We start from the raw sequence: 23,468 nt of genomic DNA, 5'->3' as shown, positions 1-23,468 counted from the left end.
TCGCTTCGAGGGACTGCCTATGATGATACAAGAATAATAAGGCATTGAAAGCACCTTTCACATCCTTGATATATCCCAAAGTACCTTACAACCCAATGGATTACTTCTGAAGTATGCTCAATGGTGTTACATAGGAGAATGCAGCAGCTAATAGGATTGATGATAGCTATGGAGTGCTCTCCATTCTGTTCTACTCTCCCAGACATTCTACTCTTCCAGCTGTAGGATGAAGAGTAATGTTAACAATACCTGGAGTGAAAAAAAATAAGGATGGAAACTGAAGACCAATTAGTTATCAAACTAATGATTATAATTAGGGCAAATCAGAATCCTTTAACTGCATTCCAAAAGAAAATTCTATCCATCGATAAGAAATATTATATCGCTGCGTACTTCCTGTTAACTCCTTCCATCATAAATTCCTATTCCACATTTATGATTACTGCCCATTTAAACTGGTTACACTGTAATTACACCCTCCCACCAGTGGAGCCGCTGCTGCACTCTCACTGGCAAGAGGGTGTAATTACAGCACGGCAACTTTTTATAGGCAGTTTGCATCATAAATGTGGACACAAGAATCTATAACAGAAATATAAAAATAAGGAGAGAAAGTATAGCTGAATTATGTTTGCATGCCCTGGTCAAATTATCCCCCACTACTTCACCCAAGGGTACACTTTGGGGGTAATTTTATCTTTGGGTGTTGGTGTAAATTGGGCGAATTTGCATTGACCGCCCATTATGCAAATATAAATGGAAATTGGGCCTGGTGTATATGCGGTATTGACTATTTTACACCATTGCTCAACGTTAAAATTACCCCATTTGTCTCAACTTCCTGTGTGCAATGCCATGGTAGATTGGCTAATTATAAATCAAAATATATATGAATATGTTTTATTATAGGAGTAATGACATTAAGGAAAAAACTTGAATTAACTGAGCCAGTGCTACTAGCCAACAACCAGGGGTAATTCATTCCTCCCATGACTGCTTCAATCTGGTTCCTCAATTGCAGCTCTAGCCACAAAAGCATATTCTATTAATTTAAATCAAAATGATGCTAAAGTTAATGAAAACTTTTTTTTTTAAGTTATTCAGATTCTGATGGCAACTCTCTTTAAATAATTAAAACTTGAATAGCCACAGCAATATAGATTTGGTAATAACTGTGCACAATATTCGCAATACTATTGTTGATCCCTATTAACAAAACGCTGAGTAGCTTACAGCATAAAAGAAAAAGCTGAAAATGTCAACAGCAAAAAATAAGAATTCAGTAAGACATTTGGCAAGCTACCTCATCTTCATCTGCCTGCAAATCTTCATCTGCCCAATCTAGCAACAGCTTTCGTTTCTTTCTGAGACGCTTCATGATTGTACCATTGCCATTTGTCACATCTACAGGAGTAGACTTATTAGTGCTGTGAAAGAAACACAAAACCTTGAATCAGCAATTGATTATTAGCTCTTTAAAGAAGCATTATTCTTGAGCAGTTTGAGGGCTCATTACTGTATTGCAACTGTGTCTGTGCATGTAACTGTCTGTAACCGAGACATAACCGAAAAAATAGTTCACAATGTGGTACAGTATTGGCACAAACATGGATTTAAGATAGTGCAATTGCATTACTTTAGATTTTGTTTTACTTTTCTTTTCAATTTTCTCCCCTTCCCTTCTGAAGGCACCGACTTTTGCTGGATCTCGTTCCAGCAGCGTCAGCAATCTTCCAGTGCCTCCCCCAAGTGCGATTCTTCATGCATGAGCCTAGAAAGTGAATGTCAGTAGCCTATTTAACTGTGGAGGGCATTACAGCAGAGATAAATCCCATTCTTTCTCAGTGACCATGTGCGTGCAACACAAAAGTAGCAATCAGCAGAAGCAAATGCCCTGCTGGTGCCCCAGTTTTGATCAGCTAATCCAATACAGGCCAGTGATTGCACTGGAGACATCCTGCTCTGCCTTCTTCTTAGGCAGTCCCCCAGAGTCGAAGATGACTTGCTTCCACACTAATATGAGTCCCAAGGTGACTAATGAGTCCTACGCGGGGTCTACAGACTCTGTCGCAAACGGGGCAGGTGGTGGTTGAAGGGACGGATTGGTGGGGTGCTTGGTTTGTTGTATGCTCTTTACGCTGTTTGTACTTGGCTTCCGCGTGCTCCCGACGAAGAAACTCGAGGTGTTCGCCGCCTTCTCAGATACTTCTCCTCCACTTTGAGCGGTCTTGGGCTAGGGATTCCCAAGAATCGGTGAGGATGTTACATTTTTTCAAGGAGGCTTTGCGGGCGTCCTTGAAGCGTTTTCTCTGCCCTCCTGGGACTTGCTTGCCGTTACGGAGCTCGGACTAGAATGCTTGTTTCAGGAGTCTTGTGTCAGGCTTGCAGACAATGTGGCCCGTCCATCGGAGATGATTGAGCGTGATCAATGCCTCGATGCTGGCCTGAGAGAGAACACCGACGTTGGTACGCCTATCCTGCCAATTGGATTAAAGGATTTTGCGGACGCAGCCATACTAGTCTGTATGGCTTAGAATTCACACCATTTATTCACTAATCCATTGTGTGGCGGGGGATACGGTGGAGAGGCGCTATTGAAATACGCCGGACCAATGTGCTATAACCAGAGTTGAGTGGAGCTGGCTCCCTTTGCAAAGAATACCTCAAGATTAAAAAAAATACACAACTTCAAACCAGGTGCAGACTGCATTGACTGTACTGGAACTGAATATCAGGCGCTGTGTATAACAGACAGCCGATCAGAAACCACCCGCTTTGCGCCACCGCCCGAGATGAATTTCTAGGGCACTGTCTAGGCTCACGCAAAGAATGACCATTTGAGTGAGATATTGGTGGGCTGCAGCATCTGTGGAACAAAACCCAGCAAGACTCAGCACTGACAGGCGAAGGGAAAAACATTGGATGGGGTTGAGGAGAAAGGAGGTGAAGAGATAAGAGTTGGCTTGCTTGGATAGAAATGTCTGACACAAGAAAATGAAGGTTTAATAATTTCTACACCACCAAACGGGGAGTAAAATATCATGGAATTATTTTCTTTAAAGCAAATATGTTCAAGAATCACTGGGTATTTTAATTATATTCAATAAAAATTCAAATGGGGAAGTTCAAACTGGAATCCCCAGAAACTAGGGGTCAGGTAAAATTATTACAGGAACTGGATGTCACAATATTTCTGCCCTTCAGATTTCAATTCTTCTCTATTTGTTGGTTTACTATCATGTTATTTCAGTTGTTGCATACTAATCAAAATATGTTTTTGTAAATTACAACACTGCTTTCCATTGGTTAACTTATGATATCTGTTAGAAGTTAGGGCAGGGGTTTCCTGGGAGTGTGCAATATTGGTAGGGGGTTACCCCCATAGATTGGAAATATTTGTAAGGTACCCTGGGAGTGTGTCAATATTTACAGGGATCGTCCACAAAGGGAAGTTTGAAAGCCTCCAACACAGCGTGTTAAAAATAAATGAATGAGGATGGAGAAAGGCCATATTCAATCAAGTGAATTTATGAAATTTAGAGAAGGGGATACACTAAGGTGCCAGTAATGGTAGCATTACTAGATACTATGATACAGGTAATAGAATAAATTAATCAGCTAGACTGCACAAAATTGAATATGGCCATGTGATGGTTATGGTCCTAGAGTAGCAACCCTTGGCAAGTTGAGTTCAATAAATCCAGTAATTCATAAGTTAGCTCCAGAAAAAATTACCAAAGCCACTGGATTGTTGCAAAAACCCAACTGTTCATTAATGACAGGGAACCAGCCACCCTTCCCTAGTCTGACCTACAGCGGCTGACTTTTTAACCGCCCTGAAGTAGTCTAGCAAGCCATTCACTTGTAAACCAATTGCTACAGAAGACAATCACAAGAGTATCATCAGCACTCGGACTGCTGCGGTTCAAGGAGAAAGCCGAGCACCACCTTCTCAGGGCAACAAAGGATGGACAACGAATGCAGCTCTCGCCAGCATCACCCACATCCTGACAATATTTAAAAAATACAGGAGAGGTTTAGGGAGGCAAAGTTGGGGAAAATGTTGCGGTGAGAAAAAAAGATTGCATTTCAAGATAATACACCATGTTGAAGTACTTAACAGCAAGAGAACATAGTTAAAATGGAATAAAAGACATGTGTTATTTTTTTTTTAAGATTGAAGGAGGAGGGAGATGAGAAAACACAAAAATTATAAGAACTTCAAAAAAACTAAAATAAAGGCAAAAGGTGGGAAACAGTATTGAAAAAATAAAACCTGAATATTTTTTAATAAGGCAAGTTGTTTTTAAAATGAATAAAATCAGCTTATCAGAATGGAACATCAAATCTGAAAATGGTTTCCCTGGGCATTTTCATTTATATGCTTTCTCAAAAATACATTAAGAGATTGTCTGCTGAAGAAATCTAACTAGATTTAACATATTTATAGCAAAAAAAAAGCAAAAAGACAATTTTTTTATCGTCTAAACTGTTCACATTTCCATGTAAATGAGAAGGGCAGAGTTTTTGAGAAAAACAAACACAGGGGAGTGTAATATTGTCGAGTGATTATATGCAACTGCTGGCTTTTCTCTGTTACTGTTTATTACTTTCTCCGAATACAACATCCAACCTCCCCCACAGACCTGACAAGTGTTGAAATCAAGACTCAGTGCACCATCTCCAAATCTAATGCATTCTTTCCTCAGACCCCAAAACATCTTCAGTCTACAAGCATTTAAAAAGAGTAACTGCTGACACAGAGTGAGCTGCAAAGAACGATCCTAAACGGAGCGTTTTTAGACAGAGTGTGAAATTGGGAATTTGGAGAGAGTGGGAGCCTCTGGTAAGTACTGGGTAAGCATTAGCTGTAAAAAGTGGAATTTAGTTGAACATTTTGAATTTAACCTAGAACTTTAAAAACTGCAGTTAACAGAAACTGTCTGCCAGTGGCAGTTAACTGGCCGTCAGCTGTGTTTGTCTTGTATAGGTGTTAATCACCGGGAGCAGGGGAGCTGAGACAGCACTTGTAACTTGGGTGTGGCTCCAAATGTATGAAAAATATGATTTAAATACAAGTTTGGCTTCATCTAATCAATGGACCTCAATATACCTCACCTTTCCCCCCCCCCCCCCCCCCCCCAACTGTTTCCAACTATGGCATTGATCTTTCACCCAGAATGCTCTCTCCGGGTCATTTCCCTTTCCTTCGTACACTTGTTGGATGAAATCGCACTGTGCAGCATTAGCACATGAACGCTGCCATCAAAACAACAGCAGTGAAATTTCATATAAACACACCAAAAGGTTGGGAAACTAATGAAATACAATAGATGTAAAATGTTCCCACTTCAAAATTTATCAAACTGAAGTAGAGTTCCTGAATTTATGATTTATCAAGAAAGCAACTTTGCTCCATAGCGGGAATGAAGTACACATGTACACAATGGCTCGAAAATTGCGGCATCTCCCGAGTGCGTACGCACCCGAAGAGGCTTCACAAATGCCGATTCCCGACGCACAATGTGCATGCACCGAGAACCGGCTTTTGCCATCTGTCAAAATTTCTTTTGACAGATCGCACGCATCCGTGGGAGAAGGACATTCACGGGCGGAGATTTGGGCTATTTGCCCAACTCTTGCCCAGCGAATGCCCGCAGGAAGCCTCCAACTGCAATTTTCCCTCCCAATGTACTAGTAAACGGGAAAGAAAGCTACATTACTGATACAGGAAGGTTCAGCCAGTCAGACAGGTGGCATCCTTATGTTTTCTGTTACTGTTTTTTGCCTTCTCGATCAAACTATAAACAGGGCAGTGTAAATCAGCAGGAGGGCAAAATATCTGAAGTACAAAGGGTCTGGATGTTATAACTTTGACTGCTATATACAAACATAAGCTTCCAGTGTGGTCTGCATCTTTGAGTGGCACTCTGGTGCAGAATAATTAAAGCCAGATTTATATGTGGAATAAAACTATGCAATTGTGACTTTTACAATTGTTTTCAATCATAACTCTTTTTTATCCACATATTTTTCCCCAGTATGCAACCCCACCTCCCCCTCCTTTTCAATGTCAATTTCTCCCTCCCTCTTCATCGATGGGTCACATGGATGGTAGGCGCAAGTGCCTACTATTCATGTAAGCCGAGACAGCAAGTACTAGCAATCTATTTTACCACAGGGAGCTTTGTTTTGAAAATAAAATGTGTTTGTGGGATGTAGGCAAAACTGTATTTAGTGTCTTCTGCAATAGTTTATAGCACTTGCAGTAAAGTGGCTCATTAGGCCATGTCAAAAGGCATTAAGCATCATCAACTATGTAGTATAATCCTGCGTCACCTGTCAGTCAGACTGGGTAAGGGGTGACAGTTCCTTACCCTGAAGAAATCAGTGAATCAGTTGAGTTTCTAAAGACAATCCGGCGACTAGCCCACAAGTGATCAGACTTATTGAATTCAATTTCACAATTTACCATGGGGTGGAATTTTCTAGCCCAGGATCACATCCACTACACTACCGACCCAATATAGGTTGGATCCTGCCCTGCCCTGACATCCAACATATGCAATTCCAGCAGACTCAGTAAAGCAACCCTGGACAATCCTACACTCTCGAGCCCCATCACCACCACTCCTGTGCACAGCTAACTCAGTACAGACCTGGAATCAATCCTGGGACGTCCTTGATCTGTATGGCCCATCTGATCATTACCATAATCAGCTGATCCGTTGAGGGAATTGACATTTGTTTTCTGATGCTGTTTCTATGGTGATATTTCTCGCTCAGTAGTGCAACAACTGGAATAACTTACTGGGAGATTTTAACACAATCCTCAGCCAGATTCCAATACAGAGCACTAACAATTCAACAATTAATGTACTATAGTCATCTCCTGCAAATGGCAAATTTTGCTAAATAAACCCACACTTGTGTACATTAGCAATTGGCCTTTCTAGCTCCATAATGGCTTTAATAGTTAAATGAATTAGAATGCTAGTAGCTGTTAGCTCCAGTTATATTTACCTTCAAGATGAAATCAGACAAGTACCATAGGTGAAACCCTTGTGTAAATAAAATGAATGTCAGACTCTGCCCACGTGAATAATTTTAACCAAGGTGAGTAAAGCAAGTAACACCATGGCCAGAGAAACCTATAAGCATAAAAACTTATACAGTTAAGTCATTCACTTATGATTCTGGCTTCCACGTCACCATCCTCGGTCCACTGTAATTGAAAGGAAGTAAATGTATGATTTATAATAGTTAATTCACTCAGTGGAAACAATGGGGAAAGAAAACCGATGCTTGCTGTTGCAGCGGGGTTGTCCATGTACCTTTCTTTGTAGTGCTGCGCACAGGCCTCACTGCAGAATTTCCCCCCGTGACTGAAGTGCTCAATAGTGCCGTAGTGTCCACAGTTCTCGCAGCAGTAGATTCCATCCATGCTGGGCACTTCCTCTGCATTTTGTGAAGCTGGTACCATTGCCACAGACACAGGTAGGTCATGGAAGGGGGGGGGCGGGGGGGAAAAAGGGAAAAATCTTAATTATATACACACGCAGAAAAGCAAGAAGTAATTGAAAAAAAACCTCTAACTCTGTAACCTCGTCCTTCCCTACAACCCTCCGAGATCTCTGCGCTCATTCAATTCTGGCCTCTTGAGCATCCCTGATTTTCATCGCTCCACCATTGACGACCATGCCCATTTAAAACGGAGATGAAAAGGATTTTCTTCTCTGAGGGTTGTGAATCTTTGGAATTCTTTACCCCAGAGAGGTGTGGAGGCTCGGTCATTGAAATTATTTAAGGTGGAGATAGACAGATTTTTGAACAATAATGGAGTCGAGGGTTATGGGGAGCGGGCAGGGAAGTGGAGTTGAGGCCATGATCAGATCAGCCATGATCTTATTGAATGGCAGAGAAGACTCGAGGGGCCAAATGGCCTACTCCAGCTCCTTCGTCTTATGTTCTTATGTTCCGCTGCCATGGGCTTAAGCTCTAGAATTCCCTCCCTAAACCTCTCCTCCTTTAAGACGCTTCTTAAAACCTACCCCATTGACCAAGCTTTTGGTCATCTGTCCTAATATCCCATGTGGCAAATTTTGTTTGATAACGCTCCTGCAAAACACCGTGGGACATTTTACGTTAAAAGGCGCTCTATAAATACAAGTTGTTGTTAAAAAAAAAGGAAATCAGTTATTTCTGGAATCATTTAAAAATAATCACAAAACATGAAAGATGTTTCTGTGCAGTGAGCTGCAACAGGGCAAGTGGAGCTGGATGGGCAATGGAAGAGGTTCAAGGCCACACTCAAGCACATCATCAAACTACGCAATATCAATCTCAGCAACTGGCAAAATCTCTCAGGTGGCCACCCGTGTTGACAAGTAGCAATGCAGGGCGGGGCTGGGCCATGCAGGCACCAACATGTCGGTCCTCCGAGGGGGAAGTTGTAACAATGGGCACCTGAGCAGGAACGACTTGTTGACCCCCAAATGAAAAGTTCAGGTCTACAAAACATGCGTGAGAGATTGCCTTTCTTGTATCGGTGCCAATAGTCATCAGCACAGTGGTCAGGTCCGATTCTCTCCCAAAAGAGGGTCATTGTCTTCAACTACGAAGTACAACCACCATAAAACATACAACGTAGGCATAGGTTTGGATAAGTTTACATTTGCCTACAGAACGATGACTGCTCTTCAACAGTAATTGATTGGTTATGACACGCTCGCAGAGATCCTGAGGATGTCATAAGGTGCTATGTCAATGCAAGTATTTTCCATATATAGTTGTATTAACAAGTGTGGAAAGTATTCATGCAAATTTGACTTCAACCTGGCTCTCTTGGACCTTTAGGAGTCACAAATCAGTACATAATAGGCCTGTATTCACGAGAGTTTAGAAGAATGAGAGGGGATCTCATTGAAATGTATAAAATTCTGACTGGGTTGGATAGACTGGATGCGGGGAGGATGTTTCCCCTGGCAGGGAAGTCTAGAACAAGGGGTCGCAGTCTCAGGATACAGGTGGTGAACCTGTGGAATTCTCTACCACAGAAGGCTGTGGAGGCCAAGTCACTGAATATATTTGAGGGTGATAGGTAGATTTCTTGAAGCAAAAGACATCAAAGGGTATGGGGGGAAAAGCAGGAATATGGTGCAGAGATAGAGGATCAGCCAGGTTCATAGTGAATGGCGACGCAGACTCGAAGGGCCGAATGGCCTACTACGGCTCCTATTTTCTATGTTTCTATAACACCAGTGTGCTTCTTTTACTAAACAACAGAAGAGTTTTTCACCAGCTGCTAGCAGCTATTCCACTGATATTCAACAACACGATTATTGGGTTAAGAGGGAGCTGTGAAGCATATCAGCAAGGCTTTATTGCTTGAATGGAAATCAAAATAGGCTGAAGGTCACAAATTGTTTTCCTGAAGCATCAAACCACTGTTGTAATTCATAACTAAAGCTCCTGATTTGTCAAACACTTTGATAAATCATATGATTACTGTATTCTATTGCAGCAAGTGTGATTTTACCATAAGTAGTGGATTTTAGTGCTGAGGTAATGGAAGTCTTTCCATTTAGTCTTCCAATATCAGCATCAACTAATCCTACGACAGGTACTGCGCACAGCGAGATCAAGGCTAAAACTCCCTCGATTCTGCCACAAGGTGGCTCATCTTCAAACTCAGAAAATCACCCCACTACGTTATTTTTACATTTCACCACACCAGCCATCCTGTGGCCTCCTTTAGGTGGTGCCAGGAAAATGGACCACAAACCAAAAGAAGAGATTACCAGGGCTTGATCAAAAAGGTGGGTATATTATCAGTCTTGAAGGAGGAGAGGGAGATGGAAAGGCAGATGGTGAGGGGGCTAGGTGGCTAAAAGTGGCCATAGGTGGGACGAAGATAAGGGAGGGAGAAGCACAAGGTGCCAGAGTCAGGAAATTTGTTGAGGGGGATGGAGGGGGGGGGGGGGGGCGGAAGAAGGGGAGTTGTAGGGCTGGAGGAGTTTACGGAGATCGGGAGAAACTAAGCCAAGGAGGGAGTTAAACACAAGAGAATTTTCAATCTGAGATGAGGGACTGGGAGCCAACGCAAGGCAGTGAGGGCAAGTGTGATAGGCTAGCATGACTGTGTGGGATAGGGCACGAGCAGGTTTCAGCCCAAACCCATTAGAACTGGTTTGAGACTGCTCAAATATATTGCACATAGGACCCTTATCGCCAGAGAACATTCTAAGACTTCCATCCATCGATCTGGGCTGGAGTTACACATGTGCAAGAACTGAAGGACCAGAGTCCAACCTACAGCTTCACCCAAAGATTTGACTGCTGTGGTATCTGCCAGTGCACAGCAGCATTGCATTTTATAGCACCTTTTAAAAAAAAATCCCCAAAAATGATTCACAGGTATAATAGAAGGAATTTGATGCCAAGTCGCAGGAGGGGATATTTGGAGGTGTGACCAAAAGATGGTCGAGAGAGAGCTGCGTGCAGCTAATACAGTACAAATCTGCTGGTACACTACAGCCAACAGTTAAGCTAATTCCTGTGCACAAATGTTCTACTGTTTCAAGCGGCACAGGTTAGCCACCAAATTTGTGGATTTATGTTATTAATTCCCATTGGAGTCATTACACTAATGTCCTGCTCGTGCAGGAGGCGTTGCATCAATCAACATTTAACACCATTTTTCACAATTCTATTCACAAGTGCCCCATGAATTTCAGGTAGATTTCCCATGATAAATCACTTGCCTTAATCATAAGCACCAGCAGGTTTACAGTTTATTTTATTCTGTTATGATTGTGATTTAGGTGTGATGATTGATTTAAGGTCACAGATGTCGACAAATGGATTTATAACCACCTAAACTTGGTAAAAAAATAATTAATTAAAGCGTTTAGGTCACCAAGGGAATTTTTAAATTGGGAAGGGTTGCAAAGTTGCTGTACAGTTGGCACGAATGCTCACTGCCGCAAGCTGCATTGATCATTGGTTCGATCCACAACCTAGCCAATTCCAGATCTGAGGAGAGAAGGAAAAAAAGGATGGAAGAGACGGCCACAACCGGGCAGATCCAGCTGCTGCCCATTGCTCGGTATGGGAGCACTGGTGCCAGTCTGGAAGCATTAACCCTCTAGGCAGCCAACACATAAACCCAGGTAGATCTGAGAAACCAGGGTTAGCGTAACATGAAAAATAAATGTTGCAAAAACTTCAGGTTTTCTAGACACATCCGCCAGTAGTTGGTACAGACTCTAGTTAAGGGAATATTGAGAGAGAGAGAGAGAGAGAGAGAGAGAGAGAGAGAGAGAAAGAGAAAGAACGGGAAAGAAACAGTGAAAGAAAAGAAAAACGTATGTTTGCTCAATGCCTTATCACAGGTCTCAGAAATGTCTCAAAGCACCTTTCATAAATTGATTCATTTGAAGTGCAGCTATAAATATGTGGAGAAAGATAGTTATTTTACACATAGCATAGCAATGAGAGGGAATGGACAGTTAATCTAATGGGGCCTTGGATTAATGTCTCATCTGAAGGATAGTACCTCAGGTAATGCAACACTTCCGCCCACTACACTAGAACATCAGCCTTGATTGTGTGCTCAACTAATGTTATTGGATGTGGCAGAATCAAAAACAGTGATTCACAGTTCCTGGAAAAGGCAACCTTGACTCCCTAGTTTTCAAACCTGCCCCAAGTTAACACATTCTTCCAAAGAATGAAATGCTTACCTTTTGAATCTAGGGCCCTGCTCCCACTTTTCAAACTGGTGTCTTTCCCATTTTCAGTCTCTGCGTTTGTGATGATTTCCAGGGTGTTGAACTCAGTCATTCGGAACTGTTCACAAGAAAGTAAATGATGGATAATAATCAGGGACAAAATTAACAGTCACTTGAACAAATGTGGATAAATTAAGGAAATCCAGCACGGATTTGTTAAAGGCAAATTGTGTTTTACCAACTTGATTCTGTTAGCTCAAAATAAAACTCAGAGGATTGATGAGGGCAATGCGGTTGAGGGGGTACATGAATTTCCAAAAGGCATTCGACAAAGTGCCACATAATAGGCTTGCCAGCAGAGTTGAAGTCCATGGAATAAATGGGACAGTGGCAGCATGGATAAGAAATTAGCTATGTGACAGGAAACAGAATAATGGTGAACAGTTGTTTTTCGGACTGGGGGAAGGTATACAGTGGTATTCCCCAGGGATCGGTACTAGGACCACTGCTTTTCTTGATATATATTAATGCCTTGGATATCGGTGTACAGGGCACAATTTCAAAATTTGCAGATGACATTAAACTTGGAATATAGTAAACAGTGAGAAGGATAGCAATAGACTTCAAGAGAACATCGACAGGCTGGTGGAATGGGCTGACATATGGCAGATGAAATTTAACACAGAAAAGTGTGAAAGACTGAGGAGAGGAAATCTAAACTAAAGGGTACAATCCTAAAGGGGGGTGCATGAACAGAGAGACCTAGGGGTATATGTGCACAAGGAGGTAGGGCAGGTTGAGAAAGCACTTAAAAAAAGCTTACAGGTTCCGGGCTTCATGAATAGCGGTATAGAGTACATAAGCGTGGAAATGATGATGAACCTGTATAAAACAATGGGTTCAGCCTCAACTGGAGGATTGTGTTCAATTCTGGGTGCCGCACTTTAGGAAGGAAGTGAAGGCCCTGGAGAGGGGGCAGAAAAGATTTACGAGAATGATTCCAGGGATGAGGGACTGCAGTTATGTGGATAGACTGGAGAAGCTGGGGTTGTTCTCCTTAGAGCAGAGAAAATTGAGAGATTTGATAGCGTTCAAAATCATGAGGGGTCTGGACAGAGCAGATAGAGGGAAACTGTTCCCGTTGGCAGAAGGTTCGAGAACCAATGAACACAGATTTAAGGTGATTGGCAAAAGAACCAAAGACAATACAAGAAAAACTCTTTTTACACGAGCCGAATGGCCTTTTCCGTGCTGTAATGGATATGTGCACTGCTTCATTTTATCTCTTCATTTCCCAAAAATTACATTCCTTTTACCTTTAGGAGTTCATACAGCTAAATAATCCATGAGAACGTTCGACATAAGCGAAAAATATAGCGGAATGTTGGAAAAGACAGCAGATCTGCCAGCTTCAGAGATAACAGGTTAATATTTCAGATCTTGAGACCTGTTGAAGGGTCCCACCTGAAATAATAATTTGGCTTTTCCCTTTTCAGATGCTACAACATATTATCAGCATTTACTGTTATAGCAAGGACCGAAAGGTAAATATACACGAAAGATAAACAGATTTTAATAGAACAGATACTGTACTAAGAATACTAAGAATTTTAGCAATAGCTAAAAATTATTATTCAGAAGGCCCTACGAAAAATGGTAAAGCCAAAGAACAGGTTGCCTTCCCAGTGCATAGGACAAGGAAATTAGAAATATTTTATGCTCCCAAATCTAGAAATCTTGCACTGTAATTTCCTCTGCTCATGAGACTTCAGTGGCTTAGGGCCACTTTCAAATCTAGGAAATGGTCGAACTTTGGCATCTCCTCGGGTATTGCTTAAAAGCGAGTTAATTTCCTCTGGCATTGCTCACGGCGAGTCGCTCTCCTCTGGCACTGCTTAAGGTGAATCACAGAATACGGGAGAAATTTGCAGGAAGTTGTTAAGTAACTGAATAGTGAGAAGATGTTTTGTGATCCGTTTCCAAAATTCTGAGCCAATCAGAAAAACACAACAGTTTTTTGTGCTACAGGAACATATATTATAAGTAGATTGATGAATTACCTTTAAATTGCTGCCTGGCAGTGTAGCAATTCCGTCCTTCCATTCCATCGCATTAAGCAGATCAAAGTCTTGTCCTGGCATAGCATTCACATTTTCCTCTCTTCTCATACCTTGTTCCATTGTATTGTGTTGATTTACTGTAATAAAAATACCAATGCATGTGTTACTGCCTAGATAAGGAATGAAATCTGAGCATTTTCTTGTTTTGCTCCCTCACTACAAGAAGTTGCATTTATATAGCGACTTTAACATAGTAAATGTCCCAAGTAGCTTCACAGGAGCATTAACAAAATTTGACTCTGAGCCACACAAGGAGATATTAGTACAGATGACCAAAAGATTGGTTAAAAAAGTAGAGTTTAAGCAGTGTCTGAAAGGAGGAGAGCAAGGTAGAGAGGTTTAGGGAGGGAATTCCAGAGCTTAGGACCCAGGCAATTGAAGGCACAGCCACCAATGGTGGAATGATTAAAATCAGGGATGCGCAAGAGGCCAGAATTGGAGAAGTGCAGAGATCTCGGAGGTTTGAAGGGCTGGAGAAGGATACAGAGACTAGGGGTGGGGGGAAACTTGGCCATAGAAGGATAAGGATGAGAATTTTAAAAATCGAGGAATTGCTGGACCGAGATCCAATGCAGGTCAGTGAGCACAGGGGTTATGGGTGAATGGGACTTGGTGCGAGTTAGGATATGGACAGCAGAGTTTTCGATGTGCTCAAGTTTATGTATGTTTATAAACCCAGAAAATAAACCCAAGACATGCAAGTTGAACAAAATAAATACTACTAGAAAAACAAATAAACAACAATTTTATTTTGCACCGACTGCAGTCAAAATGCAATTTCTGAACAACCCAGCCACACATAACTTAGATGCACAACCAACACAGCTATTAGCTTCACTGAGCACATTTTATTTGGTTATTTTATTCGGTCCTTGGAGCCTGCACCGCCATTCAATATGATCATGGCTGATCAGAAGAGTTCACTGGAGTTCAGAAGAGTTCAGAAGAGTGAGAGGGGACCTCATAGAAACGTTTAAAATTCTGACGGGTTTGGACAGGTTGGATGCAGGAAGAATGTTCCCAATGTTGGGGAAGTCCAGAACCAGGGGTCACAGTCTAAGGATAAGGGGTAAGCCATTTAGGACCGAGATAAGGAGAAACTTCTTCACCCAGAGAGTGGTGAACCTGTGGAATTCTCTACCACGGGAAGTAGTTGAGGCCAATTCACTAAATATATTCAAAAGGGAGTTAGATGAAGTCCTTACTACTCGGGGGATCAAGGGGTATGGCGTGAAAGCAGGAAGTGGGTACTGAAGTTTCATGTTCAGCCATGAACTCGTTGAATGGCGGTGCAGGCTAGAAGGGCTGAATGGCCTGCTCCTGCACCTATTTTCTATGTTTCTATGTTTCTATGATCCTCTATCTCAACACCATATTCCTGTTTTTTCCCCATACTCCTTGATGTTTTTTGTTTCTAGACATCTATCTACCTCCCTCTTAAATATATTTAGTGACTTGGCCTCCACAGCCTTCTATGGTAGAGAATTCCACAGGTTCACCACCCTCTGAGTGAAAAAATGTCTTCTCATCTCGACCTAAATTTCCTACCCTGTATCCTGAGACTGTGACCCCTTGTTCTAGACTTCCCAGCCAGGGGAAACATCCTCCCCGCATCCAGTCTATCCAACCCAGTCAGAATTTTATACGTTTCAATGAGATCCCCTCTCATTCTTCTAAACTCTAGTGAATACAGGCCTAGTCGACCCAATCTCTCCTCATACGACTGTCCTGCTATCCCAGGAATCAGTGTGGTGAACCTTCGCTGCACCCCCTCTATGGCAAGTATATCCTTTCTTCGGTAAGGAGACCAAAACTGCACACAATACTCCAGGTGCAGTCTCACCAAGGCACTGTATAACAGTAGTAGGACATCCTTGCTCCTGTACTCAAATGCTCTTGCAATGAATGCCAACATACCATTTGCCTTCCTAACTGCTTGCTACACCTGCATGTTTGCTTTCAATGACTGGTGTACAAGGACACCCAGGTCCCTTTGTACATCGACACTTCCCAAGCCATCACATTTAAATAATACTTTGTCCTTATGTTTTTCCTACCAAAGTGGATAACTTCACATTTATCCACGTTATACTGCATCCATGTGTTTTCCCACTCACTCAACCTATCTAAATTGCCTTGCATCCTCCTCACAACTCACAATCCCACATAGTTTTGTGTCATCAGCAAACTTGGAAATATTACATTCGGTTCCCTCATCCAAATCATTTATATATATATATACATACATACTAGTGAATAGCTGGGGCCCAAGCACTGATCCCTGTGATACCCCACTAGTCATTGCCCGCCACCCCGAAAAAGACCCATTTATTCATACTCTCAGTTTCTTGTCAGTTAACCAATTTTCAATCCATGCCAATACATTACCCCCAATCCTATGTGCTTTAATGTTGCACACTAACCTCTTATGTGGGGTTAACAGATGGGAAGCTAATTAAATGGGGTGGGGCTTAGGTATTGTTACAGTTCAAGTTTTGTCTGGTCTCCATAAGCACAGCTACTTTAGGCATGTTGTAGGATAGTGTGCCATAAAACTAATAATTACCCCCAATTACTGTATATCAAATATTTTACTAAACTGAATACCCTCCAGGGTTCTGTTTCGATACAAATGCACTGGGGCACGACCCTGGTGCATATGAACATACGAAAATTTGGGACAGGAAAAGACTGGCTGGTCCATCAAGCCTGTCCCAGTAATGATGCAACGAAGAATCATGACTCTTAAGACAGCCACATCAAATTTAGGAACGCATGAACCTGCATCTTAACAGACTGTGTGGAATGAGTCATTGAACCAATGCCGCTGCCATCGGACATGTAGGTTGTTATGCTGGGTGTGATCTAATTAGAAATTTCACAATTCTGATCATAGAGAGTGGGATAAACAATCGCATCACTGCAGAATACCACTAATCTAGTCATTATCAAGGAACATAAAACAAATAGAGGCACACAAATAAAAAGGGAAGTCAGAATGGGAATGGGATGATCAAGATAAAATCACAGGCAGTAATAACGAATTGGCAGAAATATTAGATAATTACTTTGCTTCAGTATTTACCAGTGAGACAGATCAGGTGGACATGACATTGGAAAATGAGATCAGACATGATATAACGCATTTAAAATAAAAAGGGAGAAATATTAAATAAACCAATCAAAATCAGAAAAAAAATCCTGGTCTGGACTGATTACATCCGCGCATTTTTTTTTAAATCTAGGGAAGAGATAGCAAAGACACTATTACACATTTAATAATTCGTTACAAAAAGATGAAGTGTCAGAAGACTGGCGGATAGCTAATGTAATACCTATATTTAAGGGAGATAGAACATTTCCAGCTTAACATTGGTAGTAGGAAAAATAATGGAATCCCTAGTAAAGGAAAAAAATAGGTCAAAACCAAAACTATAATAATGAATAGTCAGCATGGATTTCAAAAGGGAAATTCTTTGAAGAGGTAATAGTAAACAAGGGTAATGCTGTAGAAGTAATTTATCTATATTTCCAAAAGGCCTTTGATAAGGTACCACATAATAGACTAATGAATAAGGTCAGAGTCAGGGGACAAGTAGCAGAATAGATAGCTGGCTGGCCTCAAGACAGAAAGCAGAGAGTAGGGGTAAAGGGTAGCCATCTCAGAGCGGCAGAAGGTAGAAAGTGAGGTCCCACAAGGATCAGCGCTGGGACCAATGTTGTTCACAATTTATATTAACAATTTAGACTTTGGAATGAAAAACAATTTCTAAATTTGTGGATGACATCAAATTGGGGGTGGGGTGGAGGGGGTGAGAAAAGTCAATAATGAGGAGGACTGGAACAAATTCTAAGACTTTAATAAACTTGCAGAATGGACATATAATTGACAAATGAATTTCAGCTCAGATAAATGTGAGGTATTATATTTTGGTAAGAAAAGTATGTAGATCACATATTACTTGGAAAATCTAAATGGGGTAGAAGGGCAAAGGAATTTGGGAGTACAAATACACAAATCACTAAAAGCAGCGACGCAGGTTAACAAGGCCATAAAGAAAGCAAACCAAGCACTAGGATTTATTTCTAGAGGGATAGAATTGAAAAGTAGAGAAGTTATGCTAAGCTTGCATCGAACCTTGGTAGACCACACTCATGGAGTACTGCATACAATTCTGGTTGCTATATTATAAAAAAAAGATATAGAGGCACTAGAGAGGGTACAAAAAAGATTTACAAGGGCAATACAAGAAATGCGAGGTTGTACCCATCAGGAAAGGATGAACAAGCTGGGTCTCTATTCTCTTGAATAGAGAATGCTGAGAGGTGACCTAATAGAGGTCTTGAAAACTCTGAAAGGTTTTGATAGTAGACATGTTTTGATAGAGTAGACAGAGAGTGTCTTCACTTGTGGGGAAGAGCAAAACCAGAGGCCATCAATATAAGATAATCACCAAGAACTCAAATAGGGAATTCAGAAGAAACTTCTTTACCCAGAGAGTGGTGAGAATGTGGAACTCGCTACCGCAGGGAGTAGTTGAAGCGAATAGTATAGATGCATTTAAGGGGAGCCTAGATACGGATATGACGAAGAGAAGAGAGGGTTATGTTGATAAGAGTTAGATGAGGAAAGATGCAAGGAGACTTAGTGGAGCATAAACATCGGCATGGACTGGTTGGGCCGAATGGCTGTTTCTGTGCTGATTATCCAGTTTCCTTCCCGAAAGGACATCAGTGAATAATTTGGGTTTCAACAGCAATTCGACAGCTTCACTTTTACTGAAAGCAGGTGGGATTTCAGCTCACGTTCTCTGGATTGTTAGTCAGGTTACATATAGAGTTAACAGCACAGAAACAGGTCCGTGCTCCATACCTCCCACCCTACTTCATCTCACCCTATCAGCATATCCTTCTATTCCTTTATCCCTTATGTACTTGCCTAGCTTCCCCTTAAATGCATCTATGCGATCCACCTCAAACAATCCAGTTGATAGCAAATTCCACACTGTCACCATTCCCTGGGATTACTAGTCCTGTAACATAATCAGTGTACTAACTATTTGTATACATCTTCACTGAGCAAAACAAACCAGCCACACAACTGCAATGCACTGTGGCAACTCACAACCCTAAGCAGCATTTGATGATATCACTACACTGACACTACACTACACAAATGCATAGCCGATCCAATGTTGTCAAAGAATTAATTAACATTTTCATCAAACTATTTTTAAATTTCTCAATTATGTGCCTTACTAGCAATGAATATGTTTACTAATTCAGAGTTTGAAATTGCCTCACTCTCTTTGCCCCCACCCCCAATTACCCGAACATGAAAAACCCCATAAACACAATTACCCAGTTTAAGTGTGTGTGTGTATGGAGGAAGAATGATGTGATATCCACTAAAAACCACTGGACCACTATAAGAAATGGATGCCTCAGATCACTATTCTTCACCAGCCCCACCCTGGCAACTAAACACCCCTGGAAACACCACCTCAGAAGGATTCTTCCCTCCGCTCAAGGTCCTCAGATAAATAACACTCCCTTCTCACCTCCCAATTGCAAAGAAATGGACTCCTTTAGCACAAATTGTTCACCCACTTGTTTTTAGCTGACAATTGCAGAATCCTACAAGCATAAAACTGGCCTGATTGCAAAACAGTGTCAGACACTCATTGAACGGACAAGAAATAAAACGTACATATGTATTGTCATTTCTTAAAGGGAAATCCTTACAATGTATATTTATATCTCCAGATAGTTCATGCTGCAGATCCGATTCAAAAACAACTGTAAAACTAACAAATCGATGTCTGCAACAAACCTGTTCGATCACATATCCCACAGCCCAGATGTAAGGAGTGCTTGATGTTGACACTGTGCACCAAAAGAAAATAATTCCATTCTCTACAGCTTACATCCCTCATAAGATCCCAAACTGTCTTAAGCAAAACGAAAATATAGTTTACATGCTTAAAAAGGTATTTCTACCGTTAGTATTTATTCACTGCATGGAAGTCATTTAATCCTTTGCACTGGTGTACTTAAACTTTACCTCAAAAGCATGCAGTATTTTGGTTTTACATCATAAATCTGGGATAAAAACAAACTGGAAACTCAATTAAAACCCATTTCTGCTTTGCTAATAACCAAAACTCTTGAAGCTGTGGGTATATGAAAATATTCTGAAATGGAGTTACATATTGGTGCAGTCAAATAGGCCCTTGTTAATTATTCAAAATGACACCCGTCAATCATTCTCAATCACTGAATAAACACAATATAAAAAGCACAGTTTCTCTATCAATGCCTGAAAACTGATTAAGTTAAATCTAAATAATACAGCGCAACCTTACAATGGGATTCATGTGGTCTGATTAGATCATATGACAGCACTGAAGAAGAGTTACTCATGAAATATTAACCTACCATTTTCCTTTCAGAAGCTGATTGACCGGTTAACCACTGAATTGTTTTGAAATGTAAGTTTTTAAAATCAGGTAACCCACATGCACACAAAATCCTCCAAAGCAAGTCAATTAGCTCCAAAACAGACCTGCCAAGCATCACTCATTAGCCATGACACGTAATTTATTTCTGATCAATCTGCCTTTATACTGCAGTCCAGAACCTGTAGCAGTTACACTCCTAGCTGCATACCATTTTGTACTCTGGCAATGTGGAAAGTGCCATGCATATTTAAATGGCTCGTGTGAGTGTCTCAACACACGGGCTAATGGCCAGTTTCTGTGCTGTAAATAATTCTATGTAATATTCAGAAACTCTGCTCATCAGTGATAATTTTTTTAAATGTTAGCACAGACTTGATTATCCGATTGCCTCTTTATTACTAACTTTTAAACAAAGATAATAAACATAAAATAATAAACGTTTAAAAACTGTTTTTTTCCTCCAGTTGCAATTATAGTGCAGCTGATGTGAAGCCCAAGCAATGCAAGGCCACCTCACCAGGGAGGTCTTATAATGTCTTCCCACAATTTGTAATCCACTCAGATGAGCAAAATCAAACGGGAGTTAAACTACAGTTTCTGCATTATATTGCAAAATTACTTTCAACGTTAATCCCTGCATTAAAAAGCACACAATGCAGTTAAGTAGGCATGCATTAAGTATCCGTACAGCAACAGGATATATATATTTGAACACCGCCTCGATTTTAAAATTCTCATCCTTGTTTTCAAACTCCCCCCTATCCCTGTAACCTCCTCCGTGATCTCTGCACTCCTCCAATTCTGGCCTCTTGCGCATCCCTGATTTTCATCACTCCACCTTTGGTGCGCATGCTTCGGCCCTAAGCTCTGGAATTTCCTCCCTAAACCTCTCTGCCATTCTACCTCTCTCCTCTTTTAAACCTACCTCCTTCCCCAAGCTTTTGGTCATCTACCCCAATATTTCCTCGTGTGGCTCGGTGTCAAATTTTGTTTGATAATGCTCCAGTGAATCACCTTGGGACATTTTACTACGTTAAAAAAGGTGCCACATAAATAATGCAAGTTGTTGTTATCACCTGTGACACTCTTGCTGGTACAGGAATGCTACTCATCCCACTGAGAGCAGACTAAAAGTTTATTAATTCAAATGTATACTAATTTGTGTTGTATCCCACCCCGCCACACCCCCAACCCAGCACAACTGAAGCATATATCTGTAACCCTATTTAATACCGTATTACAAAGACACGGGGACAGAAGGAGTATGATCTAAATCACCTCCCATATCATAGAAGCCACTGAAACATTGGCCTGGCCACAGGGAGTCGCTCTTGACACATTTCATTCACCCCACAGCCTGTATTCGCCCTTCCTGATTTACTGATCTTCAGAAGAATACAAGTCCGCAGATAAAACAATTAATCTTATGCAAACAACACACAACTCAAATTATACATGCCCTGTCCTATTGATCTATGCATTGTGCCGGGCTCGCCACTGAAATACCAAAAAGACTTTTTTTTTAAAAAAAAACACGTTCAACAAAAATAAAATCGATCTAATATATATCCTCCCCAAAAAGTTTCCTACGCTTTCACCATTAGCGAAAAATAACAGTTTTAACAATTACAATGCATTTATCAATATGCATGGTCTTATAGAGTTAAAGCATCGGAAGAAAAAAAGAAAGTAAATCATAAGTTTTCCGGCCTGCAAGAATAATTTTATATGAAGAAATGCAGCAAGTACGGGTATATTAAGCTTTCGATACGTGCGGATATAATTGCTGCTAGGTTCATCTTTTCCAGATTGCGGTTTTTACATTATCTTTAAGAGAGAAAGAAACCTCTTTTCTGATCTAATTATTTAGTTGGGTTTAGACTTGTCACAAAATGGCGGAACCAACAAGGCCTAAAACACGTTGAGACTGAATTCACAAACCTTTCATTTCACTTAAATACAATTCTTTCTGAGAGTCGACAACTAGGCAACTGAGACTTCAAAAAAATCCCAAACTCAAGACCAACAACCCCCTGCACCGCCATTCTCCTTATCCATGCTTTTTTTTTTAATTTAAAAAAAATTAGCCCCGGCTTTGAAATGTATTTATTTTGAGCGACTTTTTTCAAATTAAAAAAATCCATTTCAATAAAAGTTCCAACAGAAAAGCTCTCCGTGCTTCATTTTTCTGAATTTGAGAGAAACCCTGGCCCTTTAAGCTGGAGAAAAAGAGATGAATAATTTCCTCAACAGCCCTTCAGTCTTGAAAAGACGGAAAAGTCAGTATTAGTTGCAATAATTTCAAATGGTTAAAAGTCAGAAAGAGGAGGAAAACTTCACACAAAGTGTAAAACAGAGGCTGTTGCAGCTCCCTGACCATAAAATAAGGTCGGGGAGAGCGAAATATTATATTTTTTCACATTTATAATCAACGCACCTTCGCTTCTTCCCAACAAAATTGTCTGTTGTCAGGAGTGGAGTGGAGCTGAGGCAGCGCGCATGCTCCATAGGTGAGAGCAAACTGCAGTGAAACTTTTTGTAACATTGTCTGCGCTGCCCCAGCACAGCCCTCTTGCAGAGTGCTCGAAAATCCTCGCTCAATACATTCTTGCAAGTTTTTTTTAAACTATAAAATTAAAGGAAGATTCTGTACCCATTTAACTGGGATATTTTTTTGCTTGGGTTTCCTGTTTTTTTTTTATTGACGGCCCTATTCTCTCAGACACGTGAGATCAGATGATGCGACTTGTTGGAAACTTAAAAAAAATATAGCAGGTTTCGATTTTGTTCCTAACATGTGATGTTGTAAATCTCTGTGTTGGGTGTTGCTCAGTGAGGAAAAAGGGTGGGTGGGGAGAGAATAAATGTTTGCCAAACGTGTCGTTAATTTCGCTCCCCAGCGAGTTATTCCGCACAAAGTTTTGAAAATGAAAAATGCTAATTAAAAAGTACGCAGTATCTTCAAGGTGGCGTAAATGGCCGATTCTGATCGATACTGTGAAATAAAACTGCGTGGTATTTGTGGAACGTAAAGTCAGATCCACAGCATGACACTGAGCCAACCATTGGATTTAAAGCTGCATGACCTTCACAGATAAATATGTATATTCATGAATAGTTCGAAAACAGTGAAAACATTGTCTTCATTTTGAAAC

General features: G+C 40.9%; 1 protein-coding gene across 3 annotated transcripts in view; it reads right to left on the bottom strand.

The window, feature by feature from the left end:
• Positions 1-22,823, bottom strand: part of l3mbtl1b (L3MBTL histone methyl-lysine binding protein 1b) — a 68,455-nt gene extending 45,632 nt beyond the window's left edge. For all 3 annotated transcript variants that reach the window (XM_070898931.1, XM_070898932.1, XM_070898933.1), the window contains exons 1-5: positions 22,751-22,823; positions 13,793-13,929; positions 11,745-11,850; positions 7,335-7,473; positions 1,304-1,427 (exon numbers count right to left, since the gene is read on the bottom strand). In XM_070898931.1, the coding sequence (XP_070755032.1) occupies positions 1,304-1,427; positions 7,335-7,473; positions 11,745-11,850; positions 13,793-13,912 (489 nt within the window). In that variant the 5' untranslated portion in view covers positions 13,913-13,929; positions 22,751-22,823. The remainder of the gene's footprint in view (positions 1-1,303; positions 1,428-7,334; positions 7,474-11,744; positions 11,851-13,792; positions 13,930-22,750) is intronic.
• Positions 22,824-23,468: the final 645 nt, after the last annotated feature.

Source organism: Pristiophorus japonicus, chromosome 14 (genome assembly GCF_044704955.1).
Source record: "Pristiophorus japonicus isolate sPriJap1 chromosome 14, sPriJap1.hap1, whole genome shotgun sequence".
NCBI classification, from domain to species: Eukaryota; Metazoa; Chordata; class Chondrichthyes; family Pristiophoridae; genus Pristiophorus; species Pristiophorus japonicus.
The sequence above is the reverse complement of the archived record's forward strand: the minus strand, read 5'-3'. Positions and strand labels throughout refer to the sequence as shown.